The sequence below is a fragment of the Oncorhynchus mykiss genome, chromosome 10 (assembly GCF_013265735.2).
Source record: "Oncorhynchus mykiss isolate Arlee chromosome 10, USDA_OmykA_1.1, whole genome shotgun sequence".
Classification (NCBI taxonomy): domain Eukaryota; kingdom Metazoa; phylum Chordata; class Actinopteri; order Salmoniformes; family Salmonidae; genus Oncorhynchus; species Oncorhynchus mykiss.
The window spans coordinates 48688492-48709242 of NC_048574.1; the positions used below are offsets into that span (position 1 = coordinate 48688492).

General features: G+C 48.7%; 1 protein-coding gene across 8 annotated transcripts in view; it reads right to left on the reverse strand.

Annotated features, from left to right (window-relative positions):
- The window catches only part of dacha (dachshund a), a 128615-nt gene that overhangs the window by 21786 nt on the left and 86078 nt on the right, over nt 1-20751 (reverse strand). For 5 of the 8 annotated variants that reach the window (XM_036933287.1, XM_036933282.1, XM_036933279.1 and 2 more), the window contains exons 4-7: nt 3779-3931; nt 3180-3352; nt 1239-1398; nt 847-921 (exon numbers count right to left, since the gene is read on the reverse strand). In XM_036933287.1, coding sequence (XP_036789182.1) covers nt 847-921; nt 1239-1398; nt 3180-3352; nt 3779-3931 — 561 coding nt within the window. The remainder of the gene's footprint in view (nt 1-846; nt 922-1238; nt 1399-3179; nt 3353-3778; nt 3932-20751) is intronic. The other 3 variants (XM_036933283.1, XM_036933285.1, XM_036933286.1) reach the window with 1 other exon arrangement.

Below are 20751 nucleotides of genomic sequence, written 5' to 3' on the forward strand. Positions count from 1 at the left end.
AAAGCATGTTTGCTGCAATTCTACACATTTTGCCACAGGGTGGAGGGCCCCCTAGTAGCCGGGGGCCCTAAGCGACATCTTATGGAGCCGGCCCTGCACACACACGCACACACGCACGCACGCACACACACACACACACACACACGCACACACGCATGCACACACGCACCCATACACTCACAGACACACACACAGGCCTCTTTTAGTCTGAACTCACAGGAGACCCACTCTCCCCCTGTTAGTGAGCCCCCCCCCCCTGGAAGGTTCCTACCTGGGCCTCCCTCCAGCCTAATTCCCCCTGACAGTGATGGATGCTTGGGGGTTACTGCGCCGCGCTCCCTAATAATAGGAACTTGTTGCATAAGAAAGGAGTCGGGGAGTCGGGGGGCCACTAGTAAAATGCTGTGATTCAGATTAATGGTCCGGCAGGGAGACACATCTTTACTTGGCTGTGCTGTGGCCACGGTAACCATGGCGGTGGGGGCGCTGCCTCTGGGCGCTATTTAACCCTTGTCTGTGATGTTCCCATGCCGCTCCGCGCGCTGCCACCGGCTGAGTGTGCCCGTCATTCTGACCCAAATAAGTCTCAGCGACGCTGGGTTGTGTTGTCCAGATAGCTTTCATTGATTCTCTGTATGTTGACTTAGAGCCTCATTTCTCACCGGACTATCAGATTCAGGGGCTTTGTAGCGGGGACACTAACCACGATAACTGGAAGCGCTTTATCAAACCTGGCTCTGTTATACGTTTCTCCTTAACAATGGCCTTTGCTTAAAGTATCTGCTCTCTTCTCCCCTCTCACACGAACACAAACGCACCATACATAGAAACAAACCCGACACATACCTTTCTCTTTGAACATCTTTTTCATGTTGATCCCAGCCTCTCGTTCCCCGAGGCCTCCGTCAACCGGATTCATCGCTGAAGGAACAAACACAAGTCAGTGTTCGACACATGTTTATCTGCAGATGTGTGCCAGTCTCCTTCTTTGTCTGTTTCTACTGATTATTTATTTACAAACAACTGTCGAGAGAGAGAGAGAGAGCGAGAGAGAGAGATAAAAACACAGACAGACTCAGAGAGACAGAGACATGGAGAGAGACACAGACAGACTCAGAGAGACAGAGACATGGAGAGAGACACAGACAGACTCAGAGAGACAGAGACATGGAGAGAGACGCAGAGACACAGACAGACACAGAGACAGGCAGAGAAAGAAAAATGTGCTTGGGTCTCACCCAGGCGGTCTGGGGTGTGTTGGTGTGGGGCTGGGGAGCTGGAGGCACTGCTGCTGGGGTGTGAGGAGGGCTGGGAGCCCGGGCGAGGACCTTCCTCCATGGAGGGCGCCGGAGAGGGGCTGTCCTGGACACACTCCTGCCACAGAGACCGAGGGTCAGACTGGTAAAAAGTTAATTCTGCAGAGCCACACACACACATATAAACACACACACTTAGCTAGCTACAACACCTGTGGCCAACTCAGATCTACTGGCCTCTCATCCCGAAAACTCCTAACGTCAGACAGGGAGATAAAGCCCTTTCCTCGCTGATATCTATATAGGTAGGGTAAGGCAAACAGGCCGGGGTGAAGGGGATGCTGGGAAAGTAAACAGCACCAGACGCTGCTCTCTCCCTCTGCCATCTGCGAACCGGGTGGCACTATTTAAATAGAGCAGATCTACGGTACAACGGGGGCCCTCTGCCCTCGCCACCTCGCCAAAAAACACACCCCTCCTCTCACTTTGTGTGCTGGACACTAAAAATACACCCCAACATGCCTGTCTGGAGCAGGTCACTAGGGAGAGGGTGCTGTGTCTGTCTTGATGGGTGAGCTAAGCAGTGTCACCCATTTCAGACAGAAGATGTGGCATATTACCCGTACATTTTTTTATATATATACGACCCCCTTTCAAACAGACCCTTATATACCACTTTCTTGCAGTTATACCCCTTTTTATACATATCAGTGGGTAACTGGCAAATGGGGAGTTATGGGTTAGTGTCGGTACACCAAGGTGGGCTGTTGGCATTTCAAATTATGGAGGAATCAAACAATGGAAGTGTCCATGAATTTACCTGCAGAAAAGCAGGGAACCGTTCACACAAACCCCATACCTGTATTTTGGTTACAGGGTCTGTGAAAAAACGCAGGACTCATGACGAGGTCTTTCTTTGGCTTTTCATTTGCCATGTTTTTCCGGATACCCCTTTCAGGTGTAGTGAAAACCGGGTACAAATCATCAGGCAAATGGGGGGAAACGTTGTCTGTGTACGAAGTATGAATGGGGGGAAACATTGTCTGTGTACGAAGTATGAATGGGGGGAAACGTTGTCTGTGTACGAAGTATGAATGGGGGGAAACATTGTCTGTGTACGAAGTATGAATGGGGGGAAACGTTGTCTGTGTACGAAGTATGAATGGGGGGAAACGTTGTCTGTGTACGAAGTATGAATGGGGGAAACGTTGTCTGTGTACGAAGTATGAATGGGGGGAACATGCGAGTGTCTGATCAAACGCAAATAAAGGAATTCGGTCAATCGATCAACCTGATGCTGGAAAATAGCAGCAGGAAATGAAAGTATGGATTCTAAAGGCATTATGGGAACATAACAGATTTTTGTGTGGTTGTGTGTGTCTGTCTATCTGTGTGTATCTGTGTGTGTGATATATCCCTTGCCTGTTCTCTAAGCCCCTGGCTGTCTCTGACACGAGCCATGAGTCTCAGCGATACACACACACACACACACACATTCCCGTAGCAGTCTGCCAACCCCCTGTGTAGGACACATTTACCCATCCTCTCTGTTCTGGCCTCATGTGGGGAGACGGAAGGAAAGAATCTACTCAGTATACTCAACCATATCTACAGATCTCTAAATACATCCATGAGGATTGCATACTAATGACATAAAAGCCCTCTGTTTTCTTATGTCGATATTAACATGCTTTCCAACGTGGAATTCTACTCATTACTGGCCTCTAGAGCTGAATTCCACCCCCCGTCAACAGTGCTGTTATTGTAGCCACAGCCTAACATGCATTTTAAACGGGATGTCTCTCACTTTCTGCACATTCGGTTCTCATATCACTAGTGGTGTAGTGAGCAGTGTTGAAATACATTCACAGATGGATGGTATGAACTGTGAACATGTGTGTGTGTGTGTCTCGTTTGTCTTACCTTGATGACAGACGCTCCTGCTCTGGACAAGGGGCTGTGCATCTGAGCTGCAGCGGCCATGTTTGCGATGGTGTTCAGGTGGTTCATCTGGTTCATTGCCATGGCAACAGAGGCAGGCGGCAGGCTGACGGGCAGCAGGGGGTGGGGCATCATCATGAATGGAAGGTCCAGTCCTGCAGAGAGAGAAGAGACAGAGTTGGGAGATAGAGAGAGAGAGAGAGGGGTGGAGAGAGATAGAGAGAGAGAGAGAGAGAGAGAGAGAGAGAGGGGGGGGAAGAGAAAGAGAGAGTGAGAGAAAGAGAGAGAGAGAGCGAGAGGGGGGAGAGAGAAAGAGAGAGACAGGGGAGAGAGAGAGCGAAAGAGAGAGAGAGAAAGAAGGGGGAGAGATAAATATATATATATAGAGAGAGAGATGAGAGAGAGATGGATGGATGTTTAACCTTTTCCTACACAGCACACTATTACACTTTATTAGATACGTTTGTATCGCTTAAACCATAGCACAGACAGACGACCATACAGAGTTGGTGACAGACTGAGGGAGACGTGTGGGGAAAGGGGGAGGAGGCAGGATGAGTGTGTGCAGGCGTCTGACTCACGGTTGGCCAGTAGGTGGTTCTGCTGCAGAGAGCTGAGGTGGGAGCTGGACAGGCCGTGCTGCCCTGACAGGCCTGCGTGACCGAGGCCGTGGGCAGCGCCGGAGGAGGGGGGAGACTGGAGCTTCTCTTTGTCCCAGGAGGACTCGCTGCCGCCTGGGGACACATACAGGGGAGACAAGCGGAGGGAGGTGAGCAGGAGGAGCCCGCCTACACAACAGCCCAGCAGCACACATCCCAATGGCATGAAACTAGGGTGGCCTGTGAAAGCACAGCCCTGCCTTGTGAAGACCATGTAAACAGCCTTTAAATGACCACTGTAGGTCCCTGTGAGGTCCACATTCAGGCTGGGTTACAGCTGAGATATGATACTGTACGGCCGAGTAGAGTAGCGTTGGGCGCTATTGCAGTGATCACTACAGGCAGGCAGGCCATCCATTAGAACGAGGCAGAACGTGGCACAGGAAATCACCTATTTCCTGTCAAATCCCAGCTCGGGGCCCTTAAAGGGTTAACACGTTCCAGTCAACGCTATTCGCGGCTGAGTGTCTCATATACATAAATAAATCAATAAGATGAAATGTAATGGAAGCCCAGTGGTGAGGAACCATAAAAAGACCTAAGTAGAGTTACGGAAGGGAGGGTGGGGGTGGGGGGAGGAAGCAAACGCGAGAGGAGTCGAAATCATTGTTCAATTCTGCTTAATAAGCAACTGAAGTCCTCCGAGTGAAATGCCAGATGGTGTTTTTGCAACAGATTGCAGTGAGTGATTCTTCTAATAATAATGCGAATTAAATTCTTCCTCTGTAGGATCCCCCTGCTTTTCAGCAGGGACCCATTTGAATGAGAGAAGAAAAAGAGAGAAGAAAAAAAACAAAAAACGGCTAAACCAATGGCTGAGTCCAACACCTGAGGCTCAGGGTCCCTTCGCAGGAGTATGTGTATTTGAGACACGGTGCGCAACGTCTGTGTTAAAGAGAGAGCATTGTTCAAGCCTGCAAGTAGGTTTGAGCACGAGTGTGTTGTGGTCCACGACCGCCAAAGACAAAAACGGATATTGGGAGAGCAGTGTGTATTCGAATGTATCGGGAATGAAACAAAAGGACAACGAGAGGGATATGTCTGGGAGGACAGATGAAAACAAGTAGGGTAACAGCTCTAGTTATGAACGGCTCCATCGGGTACACACTTCGTCTAAGTGCTATCCGATATTCTTAAGCGGCCCTGGAGAAGTTATAAGACCGCCAAGTAATCCTGGAAAGGATGAGACCTTTCAAACAAAAAGACGAGAGCACTGAAAGACCGAATAAAGGCTTAGCGATGAATGTCTTCAAAATCCCCTCCGTTCCAGGCGCTTTGGAGAGAATCGGGCCTGAAGGGCACAGAGGAGAGCCAGGTCTCAGGAGAGCCTATCCCTCAGTACAGGTCTACTGGGAGCGGTTCGCCCGGAGCTCCTCCCTCCTAACGCAGCGGCAGCCTCTAACTTTTACTGGAGGTCCAATGACTCAACCGTTTGACCTTGGTGACCGGACCACTTCAGTGGCAATTCGGCTCGGACTTGAAGTTCCCGTCGGTGCAGTATATCAGAGGGCGGGGGTGCTAAAAAAGTCCCCAGCAATGGTGCTGATGGCCCATTTGGGCTGCATCCAAGGGCTCCCCCAGCGTTGGCTAGAGGCGTAATTAGCCAGAGACCCTGCCAATGTAGAGAGAGAGAGAGAGAGAGAGAGAGAGAGAGAGAGAGAGAGAGAGAGAGAGAGAGAGAGAGAGAGAGAGAGAGAGAGAGAGAGAGAGAGAGAGAGAGAGAGAGAGAGAAAGGGGGAGAGAGAGAGAGAGAGAGAGAGAGAGAGAGAGAGGGGGGGGGGGGGGGGGGGGGAGAGAGAGAAAGGGGGAGAGAGAAATGCCATTAAGGCAGCGATTCTGCGCCCTGTCCATCCGTCAGTCATGCTTTGAGAATGTGTCCATCAGGGTGCGTCTCCTTAGCCCTCGCTGACAGAGCTGGTTAACAGGATGCTTTAAAAAGCTCAGTGTAATTACACCGCCCCGACACTACACTACACTGGACCTGAGACCCCCATCCTCTACCCTCCCTTAGCCCAAAACCTAAGACATGTCTCACACCTCCTCTGTCGGTCTCTCCAGCTTAGCGTATGTCTCTCTATCCTGCTGTCATCTCTTTTTTTATCTCTCTCTCGATTTCTTTCCGTCTCTCCCTCTCCCTCTCCCTCATCCCGTGTCTCTCTCTCTCTCTCTCTCTCTCTCTCTCTCTCTCTCTATCTTAGCATCTCTCCATCTCTACCTTTCCATCTCCCCACCTCTCTCTCCCCCTCTCTCTCTCCCTCCCCTTCTCCCCCCCTCTCTCTCCCCTCTCTTCTCCCCCCCCCCCCCCCTCTCTTCTCCCCCCCCCACCCCCCCTCTCTTCTCCCCCCCTCTTCTTCCCCCTCTCTCTCTACCCCCCCCCCCCCCTCTCTCCATGGGAAATCAATTAAGCCTGGCTGATCCAAGGACATTCAGTTACAGCAACGCAGCAGAGGAAAATTACGGCTCAGCGACACCTTATTCTCAGGGATCAGTAATTATGCCCCGAGGAAAAGCGCTGTTTCACTGTGCATGCACTCTCAACTAGATATCCATGTCAAATACGGAAAGTAACCCAACAACAATCACTTCAATAGTCATGGCCTGTACATACTACAGCACATGGTGTTATTCTATCAGTCTATGCTGGTATATATCCCTTCTGTCAGATATATTTATCTGGGTACTATCTGGTTCGAAGCATCTATGAAATTGAACTTAGAAACTACAGACAAACGATAAGATACACAGGTGACGGCCAAAAAGGATGGAAAACACGAGGAAATGAGGGACACAAAGTGTATTGGAAGCAGCTGCTTCCACACAGGTGTGCTTCCTGAGTTAATTAAGCAATTAACATCCCATCATGCTTAGGGTCATGTATAAAAAAAATTCAGCATGCCATTGTTTTGGCTACCATGACTATGCCCCCATAGGATGAAAAAGCCCCCATCCACAGGGGCACAAGTGGTCACTAAATGGATTGACGAGCATGAAAACGACGTAAACCATATGCCACGGCCGTCTCAGTCCCCGGATCTCAACCCAATGGAACACTTATGGGAGATTCTGGAGCGGCGCCTGAGACGGCGTTTTCCACCGCCATCAACAAAACACCAAACGATGGCATTTCTCGTGGCAGAACGGTGTCGCATCCCTCTAATAAAGTTCCAGACGATTGTAGAATCGATGCCAAGGCGCATAGAAGCTGTTCTGGCTGGTAATGACCCAACGACCTATTAAGACATTGTATGGTGGTGTTTTCTTTATTTTGGCGCTACTTTATTAGTCCACACGGCAGGGATCATCAACTAGATTCAGCTGCGGGATGACTTTTTTTATTGGGCGGATGGTCAGGGGGCTGGAAGATGATTGTAAATCATTTGTGGACCGCAAATTGACCGCAAGAAGCCAAACAGATATACTATTCGACTAAAACACAATCGTTTCAAACCTTGCTTGCGTTCGTATGCGGTCGCACACACTGAGTGTAGAAAAACATTAGGAATACCTTCCTAACATTTGAGTTGCACCTCCTCCGAAGTTAGCGGTTTCAAACGCTCGATAATTGTATGAAGGTCCATTCTTTAACGATTGTCCTGATTGTTATGTAGTTGGAGATGGGATCCATTGTAAAAAAAAAATTAAAAAGTAGAATGTTGATTTTTTTATGCGTCGCTTGCCAAATCAAGAGAAAATCTGCTCATGGCAGAGGTTGTGTAAAATGCTACTTTTATCAAAAACTACAGACTTCAGCACCCAAAGAAAGGCTTGAAGTTACACAGGACAATTTTTTTTGGGACATTTAAGGATGGACAATGCATTAAAGAATAGACATTTTCACAAGTGTCGACTGATAGTGACTTGATGTAGTTGGCGGTACACACTTCTTGGAGCATCACAACTTAACTCCGTAGATGACGTTATACACTGAGTGTACAAAACATTAGGAACACCTTCCTAATATTAAGTTGCACCCACTTTTGCCCTTAGAACAGACTCAATTTGTCAGGGCATGGACTCTACAAGGTGTCGAAAGCATTCTACAGTGGTGCTGGCCCATGTTGACTCCAATGCTTCCCACAGTGTCGAGTTGGCTGGATGTCTTTTGGGTGGTGGACCATTCTTGATACACATTGGAAACAGCTGAGCGTGAAAAACCCTGCAGCGTTGCAGTTCTTGACACACTCAAACTTTTGCGATTGGCACCTACTACCATACATTGTTCAAAGGTACTTAAATGACCCTCTGAATGGCACACATACACAAGCCATGTCTCAAGGCTTAAAAATCAGTCTTTAACCTGTCTCCTCCACTTCATCTACACTGATTGAAGTGGATTTAACAATTGACCAATAAGGGATCATAGCTTTCACCTGCATTCACCAGGTCAATCTATATCATGAAAAGAGCAGGTGTTCCTCAAGTTTTGTAAAATGTGTGAATATCTTTCTATTATGCATAGCAATACTTTGGAACAGATTTCCACAATTAAAATCACTTGGAGCTGATTTACTGGTGTTTTTACAGTCTTTTATGTCCAAAGTAACGCTTAATAAAGAGCAGTGATACTAGGCAGTGATACTAGGCAGAGCAGTGATACTAGGCAGTGATACTAGGCAGTGATACTAGGCAGTGGTACTAGGCAGAGCAGTGATACTAGGCAGTGATACTAGGCAGTGATACTAGGCAGAGCAGTGATACTAGGCAGAGCAGTGATAATAGGCAGTGATACTAGGCAGTGGTACTAGGCAGTGATACTAGGCAGTGATACTAGGCAGAGCAGTGATACTAGGCAGTGATACTAGGCAGTGATACTAGGCAGTGATACTAGGCAGAGCAGTGATACTAGGCAGTGATACTAGGCAGTAATACTAGGCAGAGCAGTGATACTAGGCAGTGATACTAGGCAGTGATACTAGGCAGTGATACTAGCCAGAGCAGTGATACTAGGCAGTGATACTAGCCAGAGCAGTGATACTAGGCAGTGATACTAGGCAGTGATACTAGCCAGAGCACTGATACTAGGCAGTGATACTAGGCAGTGATACTAGCCAGAGCAGTGATACTAGGCAGTGGTACTAGCCAGAGCAGTGATGCTAGGCAGTGATACTAGCCAGAGCAGTGATGCTAGGCAGTGATACTAGCCAGAGCAGTGATACTAGGCAGTGATACTAGCCAGAGCAGTGATACTAGGCAGTGATACTAGGCAGTGATACTAGGCAGAGCAGTGATACTAGGCAGTGATACTAGGCAGAGCAGTGATACTAGCCAGAGCAGTGATACTAGGCAGTGATACTAGGCAGTGATACTAGCCAGAGCACTGATACTAGGCAGTGATACTAGGCAGTGATACTAGCCAGAGTAGTGATACTAGGCAGTGATACTAGGCAGTGGTACTAGACAGTGATACTAGGCAGTGAAACTAGCCAGAGCAGTGATGCTAGGCAGTGATACTAGCCATAGCAGTGATACTAGGCAGTGATACTAGCCAGAGCAGTGATACTAGGCAGTGATACTAGGCAGTGATATTAGGCAGTGATACTAGGCAGAGCAGTGATACTAGGCAGTGATACTAGGCAGTGATACTAGGCAGAGCAGTGATACTAGGCAGTGATACTAGGCAGTGATACTAGGCAGAGCAGTAATACTAGGCAGTGATACTAGGCAGAGCAGGAATACTAGGCAGTGATACTAGGCAGAGCAGGAATACTAGGCAGTGAGACTAGGCAGGGCAGTGATACTAGGCAGTGATACTAGGCAGTGATACTAGGCAGTGATACTAGGCAGAGCAGTGATACTAGGCAGTGATACTAGGCAGAGCAGTAATACTAGGCAGTGATACTAGGCAGAGCAGTGCTACTAGGCAGTGATACTAGGCAGTGATACTAGGCAGTGATACTAGCCAGAGCAGTGATACTAGGCAGTGATACTAGCCAGAGCAGTGATACTAGGCAGTGATACTAGGCAGTACTAGCCAGAGCAGTGATACTAGGCAGTGATACTAGCCAGAGCAGTGATACTAGGCAGTGATACTAGCCAGAGCAGTGGTACTAGGCAGTGATACTAGGCAGAACAGTGATACTAGGCAGTCATACTAGCCAGAGCAGTGATACTAGGCAGTGATACTAGGCAGTGATACTAGCCATAGCAGTGATACTAGGCAGTGATAATAGGCAGAGCAGTGATACTAGGTAGTGATACTAGCCAGAGCAGTGATACTAGGCAGTGATACTAGGCAGTGATACTAGCCAGAGCAGTGGTACTAGGCAGTGATACTAGCCAGAACAGTGATACTAGGCAGTCATACTAGCCAGAGCAGTGATACTAGGCAGTGATACTAGGCAGTGATACTAGCCATAGCAGTGATACTAGGCAGTGATAATAGGCAGAGCAGTGATACTAGGTAGTGATACTAGCCAGAGCAGTGATACTAGGCAGTGATACTAGCCAGAGCAGTGATACTAGGCAGTGATACTAGCCAGAGCAGTGATACTAGGCAGTGATACTAGGCAGTACTAGCCAGAGCAGTGATACTAGGCAGTGATACTAGCCAGAGCAGTGATACTAGGCAGTGATACTAGCCAGAGCAGTGGTACTAGGCAGTGATACTAGGCAGAACAGTGATACTAGGCAGTCATACTAGCCAGAGCAGTGATACTAGGCAGTGATACTAGGCAGTGATACTAGCCAGAGCAGTGATACTAGGCAGTGATACTAGGCAGTGGTACTAGGCACTGATACTAGGCAGAGACACTAGCCAGAGCAGTGATACTAGGCAGTGATACTAGGCAGTGATACTAGGCAGAGCAGTGATACTAGGCAGTGATACTAGGCAGAGCAGTGATACTAGGCAGTGATACTAGGCAGTGATACTAGGCAGTGATACTAGCCAGAGCAGTGATACTAGGCAGTGATACTAGCCAGAGCAGTGATACTAGGCAGTGATACTAGGCAGTGATACTAGCCAGAGCACTGATACTAGGCAGTGATACTAGGCAGTGACACTAGCCAGAGCAGTGATACTAGGCAGTGATACTAGGCAGTGGTACTAGGCAGTGATACTAGGCAGTGATACTAGCCATAGCAGTGATACTAGGCAGTGATACTAGGCAGTGATACTAGCCAGAATAGTGATACTAGGCAGTGATACTAGGCAGTGATACTAGGCAGTGATACTAGGCAGAGCAGTGATACTAGGCAGTGATACTAGGCAGTGATACTAGGCAGAGCAGTGATACTAGGCAGTGATACTAGGCAGAGCAGTAATACTAGGCAGTGATACTAGGCAGAGCAGTGCTACTAGGCAGTGATACTAGGCAGTGATACTAGGCAGTGATACTAGCCAGAGCAGTGATACTAGGCAGTGATACTAGGCATTACTAGCCAGAGCAGTGATACTAGGCAGTGATACTAGCCAGAGCAGTGATACTAGGCAGTGATACTAGCCAGAGCAGTGGTACTAGGCAGTGATACTAGGCAGTGAAACTAGCAAGAGCAGTGATGCTAGGCAGTGATACTAGCCATAGCAGTGATACTAGGCAGTGATAATAGGCAGAGCAGTGATACTAGGCAGTGATACTAGCCAGAGCAGTGATCCTAGGCAGTGATACTAGCCAGAACAGTGATACTAGGCAGTCATACTAGCCAGAGCAGTGATACTAGGCAGTGATACTAGCCAGATATACTAGCCAGAGCAGTGATACTAGGCAGTGGTACTAGGCACTGATACTAGGCAGAGACACTAGCCAGAGCAGTGATACTAGGCAGTGATACTAGCCAGAGCAGTGATACTAGGCAGTAATACTAGGCAGAGCAGTGATACTAGGCAGTGATACTAGGCAGTGGTACTAGGCAGTGATACTAGGCAGTGATACTAGGCAGTGGTACTAGGCAGTGATACTAGCCAGAGCAGTGATACTAGGCAGTGATACTAGCCAGAGCAGTGATACTAGCCAGAGCAGTGATACTAGGCAGTGATACTAGCCAGAGCAGTGATACTAGCCAGAGCAGTGATACTAGGCAGTGATACTAGCCAGAGCAGTGATACTAGCCAGAGCAGTGATACTAGGCAGAGCAGTGATACTAGGCAGAGCAGTGATACTAGGCAGAGCAGTGATACTAGCCAGAGCAGTGATACTAGGCAGAGCAGTGTGCAGGTTTCTTCTTTTCTCTCTCATGTCCACTAATTAAATACATGGGGAACCCTGCTATACAGAATGGACATGTGTGTTCTACTTCCCCCCCAACTCCTCTGATACACACACACACACACACACACACACACACACACACACACACACACACACACACACACACACACACACACACACACACACACACACACACACACACACACACACACACACACACACACACACACACACACACACACACACACACAGAAACACACAAAATAGCTGAAAAGGTGCAGAGAGGGGGGAATTTGGAGGCTTGGCCAGTGCCACTCCAGACCCCCTTTGGTCCAGTGTATTTGACTAGAGCCATTGGCCTGGTTTCAGCTAGGTCTACCATCTGTCCCCTCACCCTCACAGGGCTCCGGTCCTTACCTCCACAGTCTGGACATGCCGTGTGGTCCCTCAGAGACACACACATGGACAGACAGACAGAACAGTGCCGACATTACCCACAACCAACCCATCATCTGGCCTGAGAGGCTGCAGTGTAATGGTACTTTGCAATTCATTATACGTATGTTATGTCTGAGTTCAGTATGCCTTGAGAGGAATTACGTTCAAACCTTCTTTGAGCAGCAGTAATGAGAGGATGCTATTTGTTAGTTGTTGTTATTTGCTCTGGTGGTCTAAGGGGGATTGGCAGAGGTCTATGATGACACATAGTTTGGGCTAGTAATGGGGTTGGGGTTCTTGGGGCCCCCTTCTGAGGTTCTACTGCGTTGACATTTTGGAGGTCACTGTGAGTTACGAGCGCGGCTGGGGAACCACGGGCCGGTCCCCTGGATGTGCGTGTCTGCATGTGTGGGAGCCGCAGTGTAAACAGTGAGAGGATCGGTTTATGGGAGACCACCCTCTCCATTAGCACTGCCTTAACATGTTTACTACCCAGCAAACAAAACACATGGCAATCTTTCTTTCTCTCGCTCTCTCTCTCCCTCCCTCCCTCTCTCACTCTCTCTCTCTCTTACTCTCTTACACACACACACTCTCTCTCGCTCTCTCTCTCTCTCTCGCTCTCTCACACTCTCTCACACTCTCACACTCTCTCTCTCTCACACACATTCTCTCACACACACTCTCTCTCTCCTTCACTCTCACTCTCTCACACTTTGTCTCTCTCTCTCACTCTCTCTCTCACTCTCTCACTCACTCTCACCCTCTCTCTCTCTCTCTCTCGCTCTCTCTCTCTCTCTCTCACTCTCTCACTCTCTCTCACTCTCTCTCACCCTCTCTCTCTCTCTCTCTCTCTTCCATTACCCTTGCTCTTCTGCAAGGGACAGTCTATTGTCTCTTAAAAACCACATTGATGGACTGTAAACTGGTGCGCTTTTTAAAGAGAAAGCTTGACTACACAGTAGTAGGCTATGTGTTATTGTCAGATGTACAGACAGAGAGCATTATGAAAGAGGATTAAGTTGTTAAATTAAAGATGGCCCTTCCTTTGTGAGTTGCTCTAGATTCCATTAATTGAGGTGATTGAATTTATCGAGTTTCTTCTTAACGCTAATCATATCCCTAGCATGCCGACAGAGAGGTCAAACCACTCGTTCCGTGAGGACTACATCTCTCCTTCTGTTCCGCTCCTTCAAAGAAACCATTAGTGTTCACCAGGCTGGGAACAGAGAGGACGATCTGTGTTTCACTGGAACACCTTTCATCCAAACATACCGCATAGGAGAGGATAAACACAGACAGAGAGACGCGCGCGCACCCTTTGATAAACAGACACGCGCGCGCGCTATCCGGGAGCACACTAACAGCTTGTAGTGGGTGCGGGCGGAGGGGCCGGCACGCTGGCACTCTGTTTGTCATATTTCTTGTGGGCCTCGCCATCTGCCGGGGTGGCATTTTCATGGCTGTTTACCCTGACTCCCGCCAAGGAATCATCTGCCACTGCATAATGCCGTCCGCGTGAAAAAAACGCGGATTAAGTTGGTAATGCAACTGAGACTATTGCTAATTTGCTGTAATTGGGAAGAAATGAAGATAAATGAGGGCGAGGAAGGCAAGGCAATCAGTGCGGCAGGCAGTACAGCTGTGCTTTTGGCCAATCTCCCCCCTCCGGCCCCCCGCGCTCAACAAGGTACATGCAAATCCACACTAATGACAAATATGCTCGCCCCTCACCCAGCACTATCCCAACACTACCCCAGCACTGCAGCTCTGTGGCACGGCCTTCACTTTTCACCCAGTTTGATTCATTCTCATCTGAGACTGAGAAGAGTGTTGGCCATAAACAATGTCCTTACTTTCACTCCTTCACTCCTGCCTAATAGGCAGGATAAGAATATTTCTACACCATTTCAATGAAATAAACCTGGTGTTATTATCGCGACATTTCCTTTAATCAAAAAGAAAGAGTCTGGCTCAAACCCGAATCGGAGACCAGTCGATAGAAAAGCTAGTTCAAGTTGTGGCATTAATATTCCATAACACCTTGCACGTAGCCCTTCCAGTGCAGACCAGTGCAGGTTAACAGCAGTGATTAAGAGGCTGCTGGCTAAGATTGACATTTCTTTCCCTCCCTTCCCTCTAACAGTGACAGTTAGGAGATGATTGGGGGGGGGGGTTGTGAGAATGGCAGTGGGTTTTAGGCTCTCTGCGGGATGCCCGCCGTGCCCCCTCTGCATCCTCTAGGGTTGTGCCAGGCAGCCCCTGGCATCCCCCCTCCCTCTGCCAGATGTCCCTAAGACTACACCCACGGTTCAAACCCAATCCCCAGCCCCCAATAGAGGAGGCCCTCATAGGCCTCAGTATAACTGCCACTCATCACCCCCACCACGAATCCGTATGTTTCTGAATATGCTGCTCTTGATGCTTGTGATCATACCGTTATACTTTATAAATGCAAGCAATTTCAATGCTAAACACGTGGGTAGTCTTAAAAACCTGCCTTAATCAAAAACCTGCCCAGGTCTGACAGGCTGGCAGAAGAACTAATTCAGCCTTGCAAATGGTGCATCTACTGTACAGCAGTAACAGCACTGTACCTAATGCAATTCACTGCAGCTAATCCCTAACAGCCCAGCACAGCCAGTTGGACAGATTTAATGTCTACCAGTGGTAAATCTTATTACTAGCCATGAGTCAGGTGTGAACATGTCTCTGAGAAGAGAAGCAGGGATTGCTGAGAGGACACAGAGAAATAAGTCTTTACATATTTATGAAAATACCTGTTTACCGGGGTGGGGGGGGGTGGGGGTGGGGGGGGGGGGGGCTGTGGGGATCCTGGGTGGGGAAACCTATTTACACGCAATAACAAAGAAGTAATGAAGAAAAAAACATTTAAATTGTCAGTCATTAATTCCCTCCCAAAACAATGAGTACAACCCACCAGAGGCCCTGGCAGAAGAGGGTTGGAATTGAAAGGGAAAATGATTAAAGAGGTCTCTTAATGAAGTGTTAATTGCTGTGAGGAGAGGAATGGAAGTCGGAGGAGTTGAGCGGGTCTGACAGCGAGACAGAGGAGCAAGGGCTTCTAGAACTACGGCGTCCGGAGCCCAGGCAACTCTCCGGCGTTTGAGGTGGAGGCCCACGGCCAGGCAGGGGAAGGCCAACAGGAAGATGATGGGGACACGTCCTGTTATGACAAAATCAACTCTTAAATGGTGGTTTTCGGAGTGGAGGATTTTGAAGGCTAAGGGGATTCTGATCAGACAGATCGGTGACATTAAAGGGAGACACTGCGGCACCGTAGCGCTGGTGCTGCACGTGTCAATGACATGGTCATTTATCATGAATTAATAAAATGTCAGAACTATGCCATTATGAACAGGACAGGTGTCCAGGCTTAATATTACGTCATTCAATGTAAGTGTAACCATAAGCATTTCTCTGGCCAAAAAACGGCATGTAATTTAGCATTCCTTGGAAATAATATAGCATTTTTAACCCCGGTCTAATTCCCAGGGTATTTACAAGCAATCGTCAGACTTTGTCTTGGGTCACTTCCTGTTCCTGGTTCTGAGCATCTAAACGTCTGTTTTTTTTAGTTTTTTTTTTTTATAGTAAGATGGCTGAGTATTTTGCGTCCCCTTATCACAGAGACACATTAATGGCCATCAGAGTGCCTGGCTCCCTTTGAGCGGTTTACAGCGACGTGTCTTTGATTATAAGTAGTGCTCACCGCACGGAAAGGGAAGGAGACGCCTCTTTGATATCGCCCTGCGTTTACATATCAATGAGCTCCACCAAAGGCTGGCGCCGAGCTATTCTCCTTAACGCCATTCCCAGAAAACATTTGAGCCAAAGAAAGTGCCTCGAACACGCAACAAATCTGGCACAAAACACATGTGCACTTTCACGCGCACACGCGCACACGCGCACAGATAGAAACACACACTCTCTCATGCACTCTTACAGGAAAACATAAGCACTCAACCCCTTCATAAATAGTCAAACAGGCCCATGATAGAAAGTGTCTGAGTTTGGGATCCATCAAGTGTTTATCCTCTGTTGGCTACAGCTAATTTGGTATTTAGAGCTGAAAGTGTCTTTACAGGTTTTCATTAGGCATCATTTTGAGGCTCATTTGAAATCAATCCCCTCTCCGACGCTTCGGGCCCGCTCGGATGTCAGCCGGATGAAAAATGATCGGAGGCAGAGGGGCTCCTGACGGCCCCCCGTCCGCTGCGCTCGCCCACGCCGTTAATACAGTATCATCTGGTACCAAGAGCAGGCAATTCCCCCATCTCATTACCAACAGGATCTGTAGGTCATTACGCTGGATGGATTCCCATTATCTGGACCAAGGGTTTTAGTCTAAAGATGGACGCCTTGCACCCTCCCTCTCCTCTAAACACACGCCCTCGCTCCTCTTCACCTGACTAACCTCGCTCTCTCTCGAACCCATCCACAGACACGGCGCCCAAGAGGTCAGTCTAAGGAGAGGGTCAGAGCGCCAGAGGAAAGGTCCTCCTCTACTCTGCTGTCCGTGTCACTCTGTTGAAGACACACTGAAATGGCTTCCGTCAGGCAGTTGACCATAATTGTGACACTGCTGACATGGTCTCGTCAAGGTCGACACTCTGACTGGGAGAGGTGGAGAGGAGCGTTCACGTCATGCTCAGATCGTGCGATTCTTCTTCTTTCACAAAGGGCTGCTGTCGTTTGTGACAGGTCTACCCTTCATGTCCATTTCCTGTGCGAACAACCCTGAGGCAGTGCACCCCGGGAGGGGTGGGGGGGGGGCTGGTGTCCCCAGCCTGCCCCTGCGAGGACCACTGATTGGGCTGGTGTCTATCACCGTGTCGTGGCATTAGTGGTGGCTCTGCCGTGAGTACGTGCAGGTTTTCCTTGGCAGAAAGAGGAACAGGCGACACTGAGAAGCCAGACGCAAGTCTTATCTCGCTTTTCTCCGAGACATCTCATTTCATCCACAGAGCAGAGCCGGTCAGAGTGAGAGTCGTATTTGACCAGCCGGTTATCTGACACCGTAGCCTAGGGTGGGCTAATCAATGGTGCTCCTCTCCAACACCCAGAGACATGGGAGGGACACAGAGGATAGCATGTGTGCTGTGTATGAGAGGTCAATGGGATTGTCTGCGTTTATACCCGTGTGGCGTGTGAGCATTTCTGTGCAAACGTCATAGTGAATTTTACATTTGTCCTCTGCTCCAGTGATGTGTGTTCGTACATGTGTAAAAGTGTGTTCGTACATGTGTAACCTCCTGTATATACTAGAACCACTAGTGTGTAGTGTATAGTGTGTGTGTGTGTGTGTGTGTGTGTGTGTGTGTGTGTGTGTGTGTGTGTGTTCCAGCGTGTGCTGTGCGGCAGCCTCAGTGTGAGTGGTCAGTATGCAGCCCCTGTCCCTCTGAGGGCCATGATTTATGGGACATTAATTCCTGATGGCTGGAACTGGGAGAATATTTCAGCTGGAGGACGAAGGGCTGGAACATTTTCTGAGCCGTCAGCAGGAAAGACAGAACAGACCAGGGGTGCTTCAGCCATTTGAGGTGACAGCACTTCTCTGATCCATACACATAACCTGCGCTTCTATTTGTTAGAGAGAGAGAGGCACTAGTCATGTCAGACGCAGTCCCACCGCGAACAGGGTTATCTGGCAGACTGTTATGGCGCAACTCATTATGGAAATGAATATAATAACGAGAGAGTGGACTCTTAAGGGAGCACAAAAACAGAATTCTGTATCCATGTCGTTCAGTGAGGTGCCTTGCTGAATTACATTGCGACTCTCGTTTTCAGTATTGCCTGTGGTTTACATCAGTGCTGTTCATTTGGCTCCCACAAGGGGCAGTATAGTGAGCTCAGAGCCCGTGGGAGAGGGTCTGAAGAGAAGAACCGCAACACGGAGCTCAGTAACAGTATACTTAAACACACGGAACAGCAACAACAACACCAACAACAACAAAAAACACACTGATGATGTAATTGACAATGTCAGGAATGTTGTGTCAAACGTGTCCGATGTCTTTCTGCAAATGAAACTTACTTGTTACAAAACAACGACTCTGCTGCACAAGTTCCAGAGAGGAGGACGCGTCCATGTGAAACAACAAGAGGGGCAGAGCCCAGGGGAACCACAGTGAAAGGTGATAGCTCTGACCCCAGCCCCCACAAGTCCAGCCGGGATCACACTCACACTCGCCACGCTGGTCAATACTGGACACGAAACAAACTGCTCAGGGCTATCCAGTGACACGGTCAGATAAAGGGAAGAGGGGTGTCTCCTGTTGCAGCTGTGTGGAGGAAGGAAGGGAGGGAGGAAGGGAGGGAAGAAGGGAGGGAGTAAGGGAGGGAAGAAGGGAGGGAAGAAGGGAGGGAGGAAGGGAGGGAGGAAGGGAGGGAAGAAGGGAGGGAGGAAGGGAGGGAGGAAGGGCAAGAAAAGGAAGTGTGAGATCTATCTACCCCTTCTCTTCCAGTCTTCTCTTCTCTTGTGTTTTTCAAAATGGCCGACGAGACAGGAAGGGGCTGTTATCAAACAGGCCAATCAGACTAAACAAAAGTGACACTTGCCCAGCAAAGACACGGGGCTTCAAAAGAGGAGGGAAAAAAAAGGAAAAGCGAGGTGAGCGATAGAGAGTAAAGAAGGAAAAAGTGCTGACCGGTTTGGTGGTTAGGGATTTGAAACGACTGCGCGCACACAGATCGCTAGGTGCCCACGCTTTCTCTATGAGCTTCCACTCTCTCTCTCTCGCTCTCTCTCTGTCTATCTCTCTCTCTCTCTCTCTCTACACCCACACCTGTTTTTTGCTAACTCTGCAAATCACGTGCCTGACAGACTCCAGATCCAGTTTAAATAATGCATGGGATTTCTCTTTTAACTTGTCAGTCGCAAAGGAAAAATATATCACTTCTTCTCTGATGTCATTTGTGACGGTGATTTTCCCTGACAGTACGCCATTAGACCAATGAGCCCCTTTTTTGCTGGGCTATTCTTCTCCAGTCGCCTCGACCAGAAACACATGTTCTCCCTTTAGTAATCTCTTCCTTTTCCCCCCCTTGTTAACAGGATTTCAGAGGCATATTTATATTTAAAGACACCATTTCACAGGAGCCCCTGTGCCTCTTTGCAGCTTTTCGGCTGTAAAAACCCAAAGAGTATAAACATCCTTTCAAACAGTCTCTCCGCGCCGAGAACCAACTTCTGCTCTGCACTTTAAGGAGACTCCCCAAAGTTAGACTGAGGGTTAAGCCAAATTGGTCAACTGATTACAGCGCTAAAAGAAAACGATCAAGCGTTCGTCAGCTCTCTCTCTGCCTCCAAAAGCGATGATTTCTAAGTGTTTTTTTTTTGTCTTGAGAGAGGGGTGGGGAGGGGGTGTCGCTGTTTGAGGAGATATGGGAGGGAGAGAGATTGAAATCGTGCCTATCTCCGCTAACGGTTGTACGCAGATAGCTGAAGGTTTTCTTACAGCCCATCCCGCACGGAGGGGAAAACTCAGATTAGCTGGCCCTTTGATGTTCTCCAAAAAAGCAGCTTGCCTTCAGAGAGAGGGAGGGGGACCAAACACAGCCCCCGGGAACGCAGGAACGAGAAAGAAACAGGGAAAGAAAAGAGAGAAGGAGAGAGAGAGGGGTAGAGGGAAAAACAGAGACATCAGGCTTTGCAGCTGTCGTCTAGGGATCAGTGTCTTGGCCGTGGAAGAGAGAACGCAATGGGTTAAAGTCGGAAGGATATCTTCTGAAGCTGTTTGTTCAACTTAAGAGACGCGATTCGCTAGATCAGATTCCAACGTCCCTGCCCCACCACCACCCACCTCTCAACAAAGCGTGCTGCAAAACCAACCAGAAACCACAAGGCCTTTCTTCCAACTCTTTTTAGGGTCAAAGTGGATTTTACTGAGATGAAGCATGCTCCCCCTCCTTCTCCTCCCCCGTCTCTCTCAGGTGCTCTGGCTCTTGGTGGTGGGGTTGAGTCAAAGTCATTTGAGAAGGCAAACCTGGGGGCCCAAATTTGCGTAGGCACACTTCGGAAAAGTCTCCCCCTGCACACACACACCACTCTGCTAAACCACTCAGGGATCCGTTTTACAGGTAGTGTGAAGTTTGTCCCTTCAAATGCCTTCTGCATGAGGGCTTAACTCACTGGCTTCTTCATTTCGGAGAATGGAGTAGCCTGCTGAATTGTGGGTGACTTGTGTGACAGTGCTAGCTGAGGCCCACTTGCACGGCAGTGTTTCACCGATCCGCTGGACAGAAAGCCAGGAAAGCCTGCTGCCTCTCTGTAGTGATTATCAG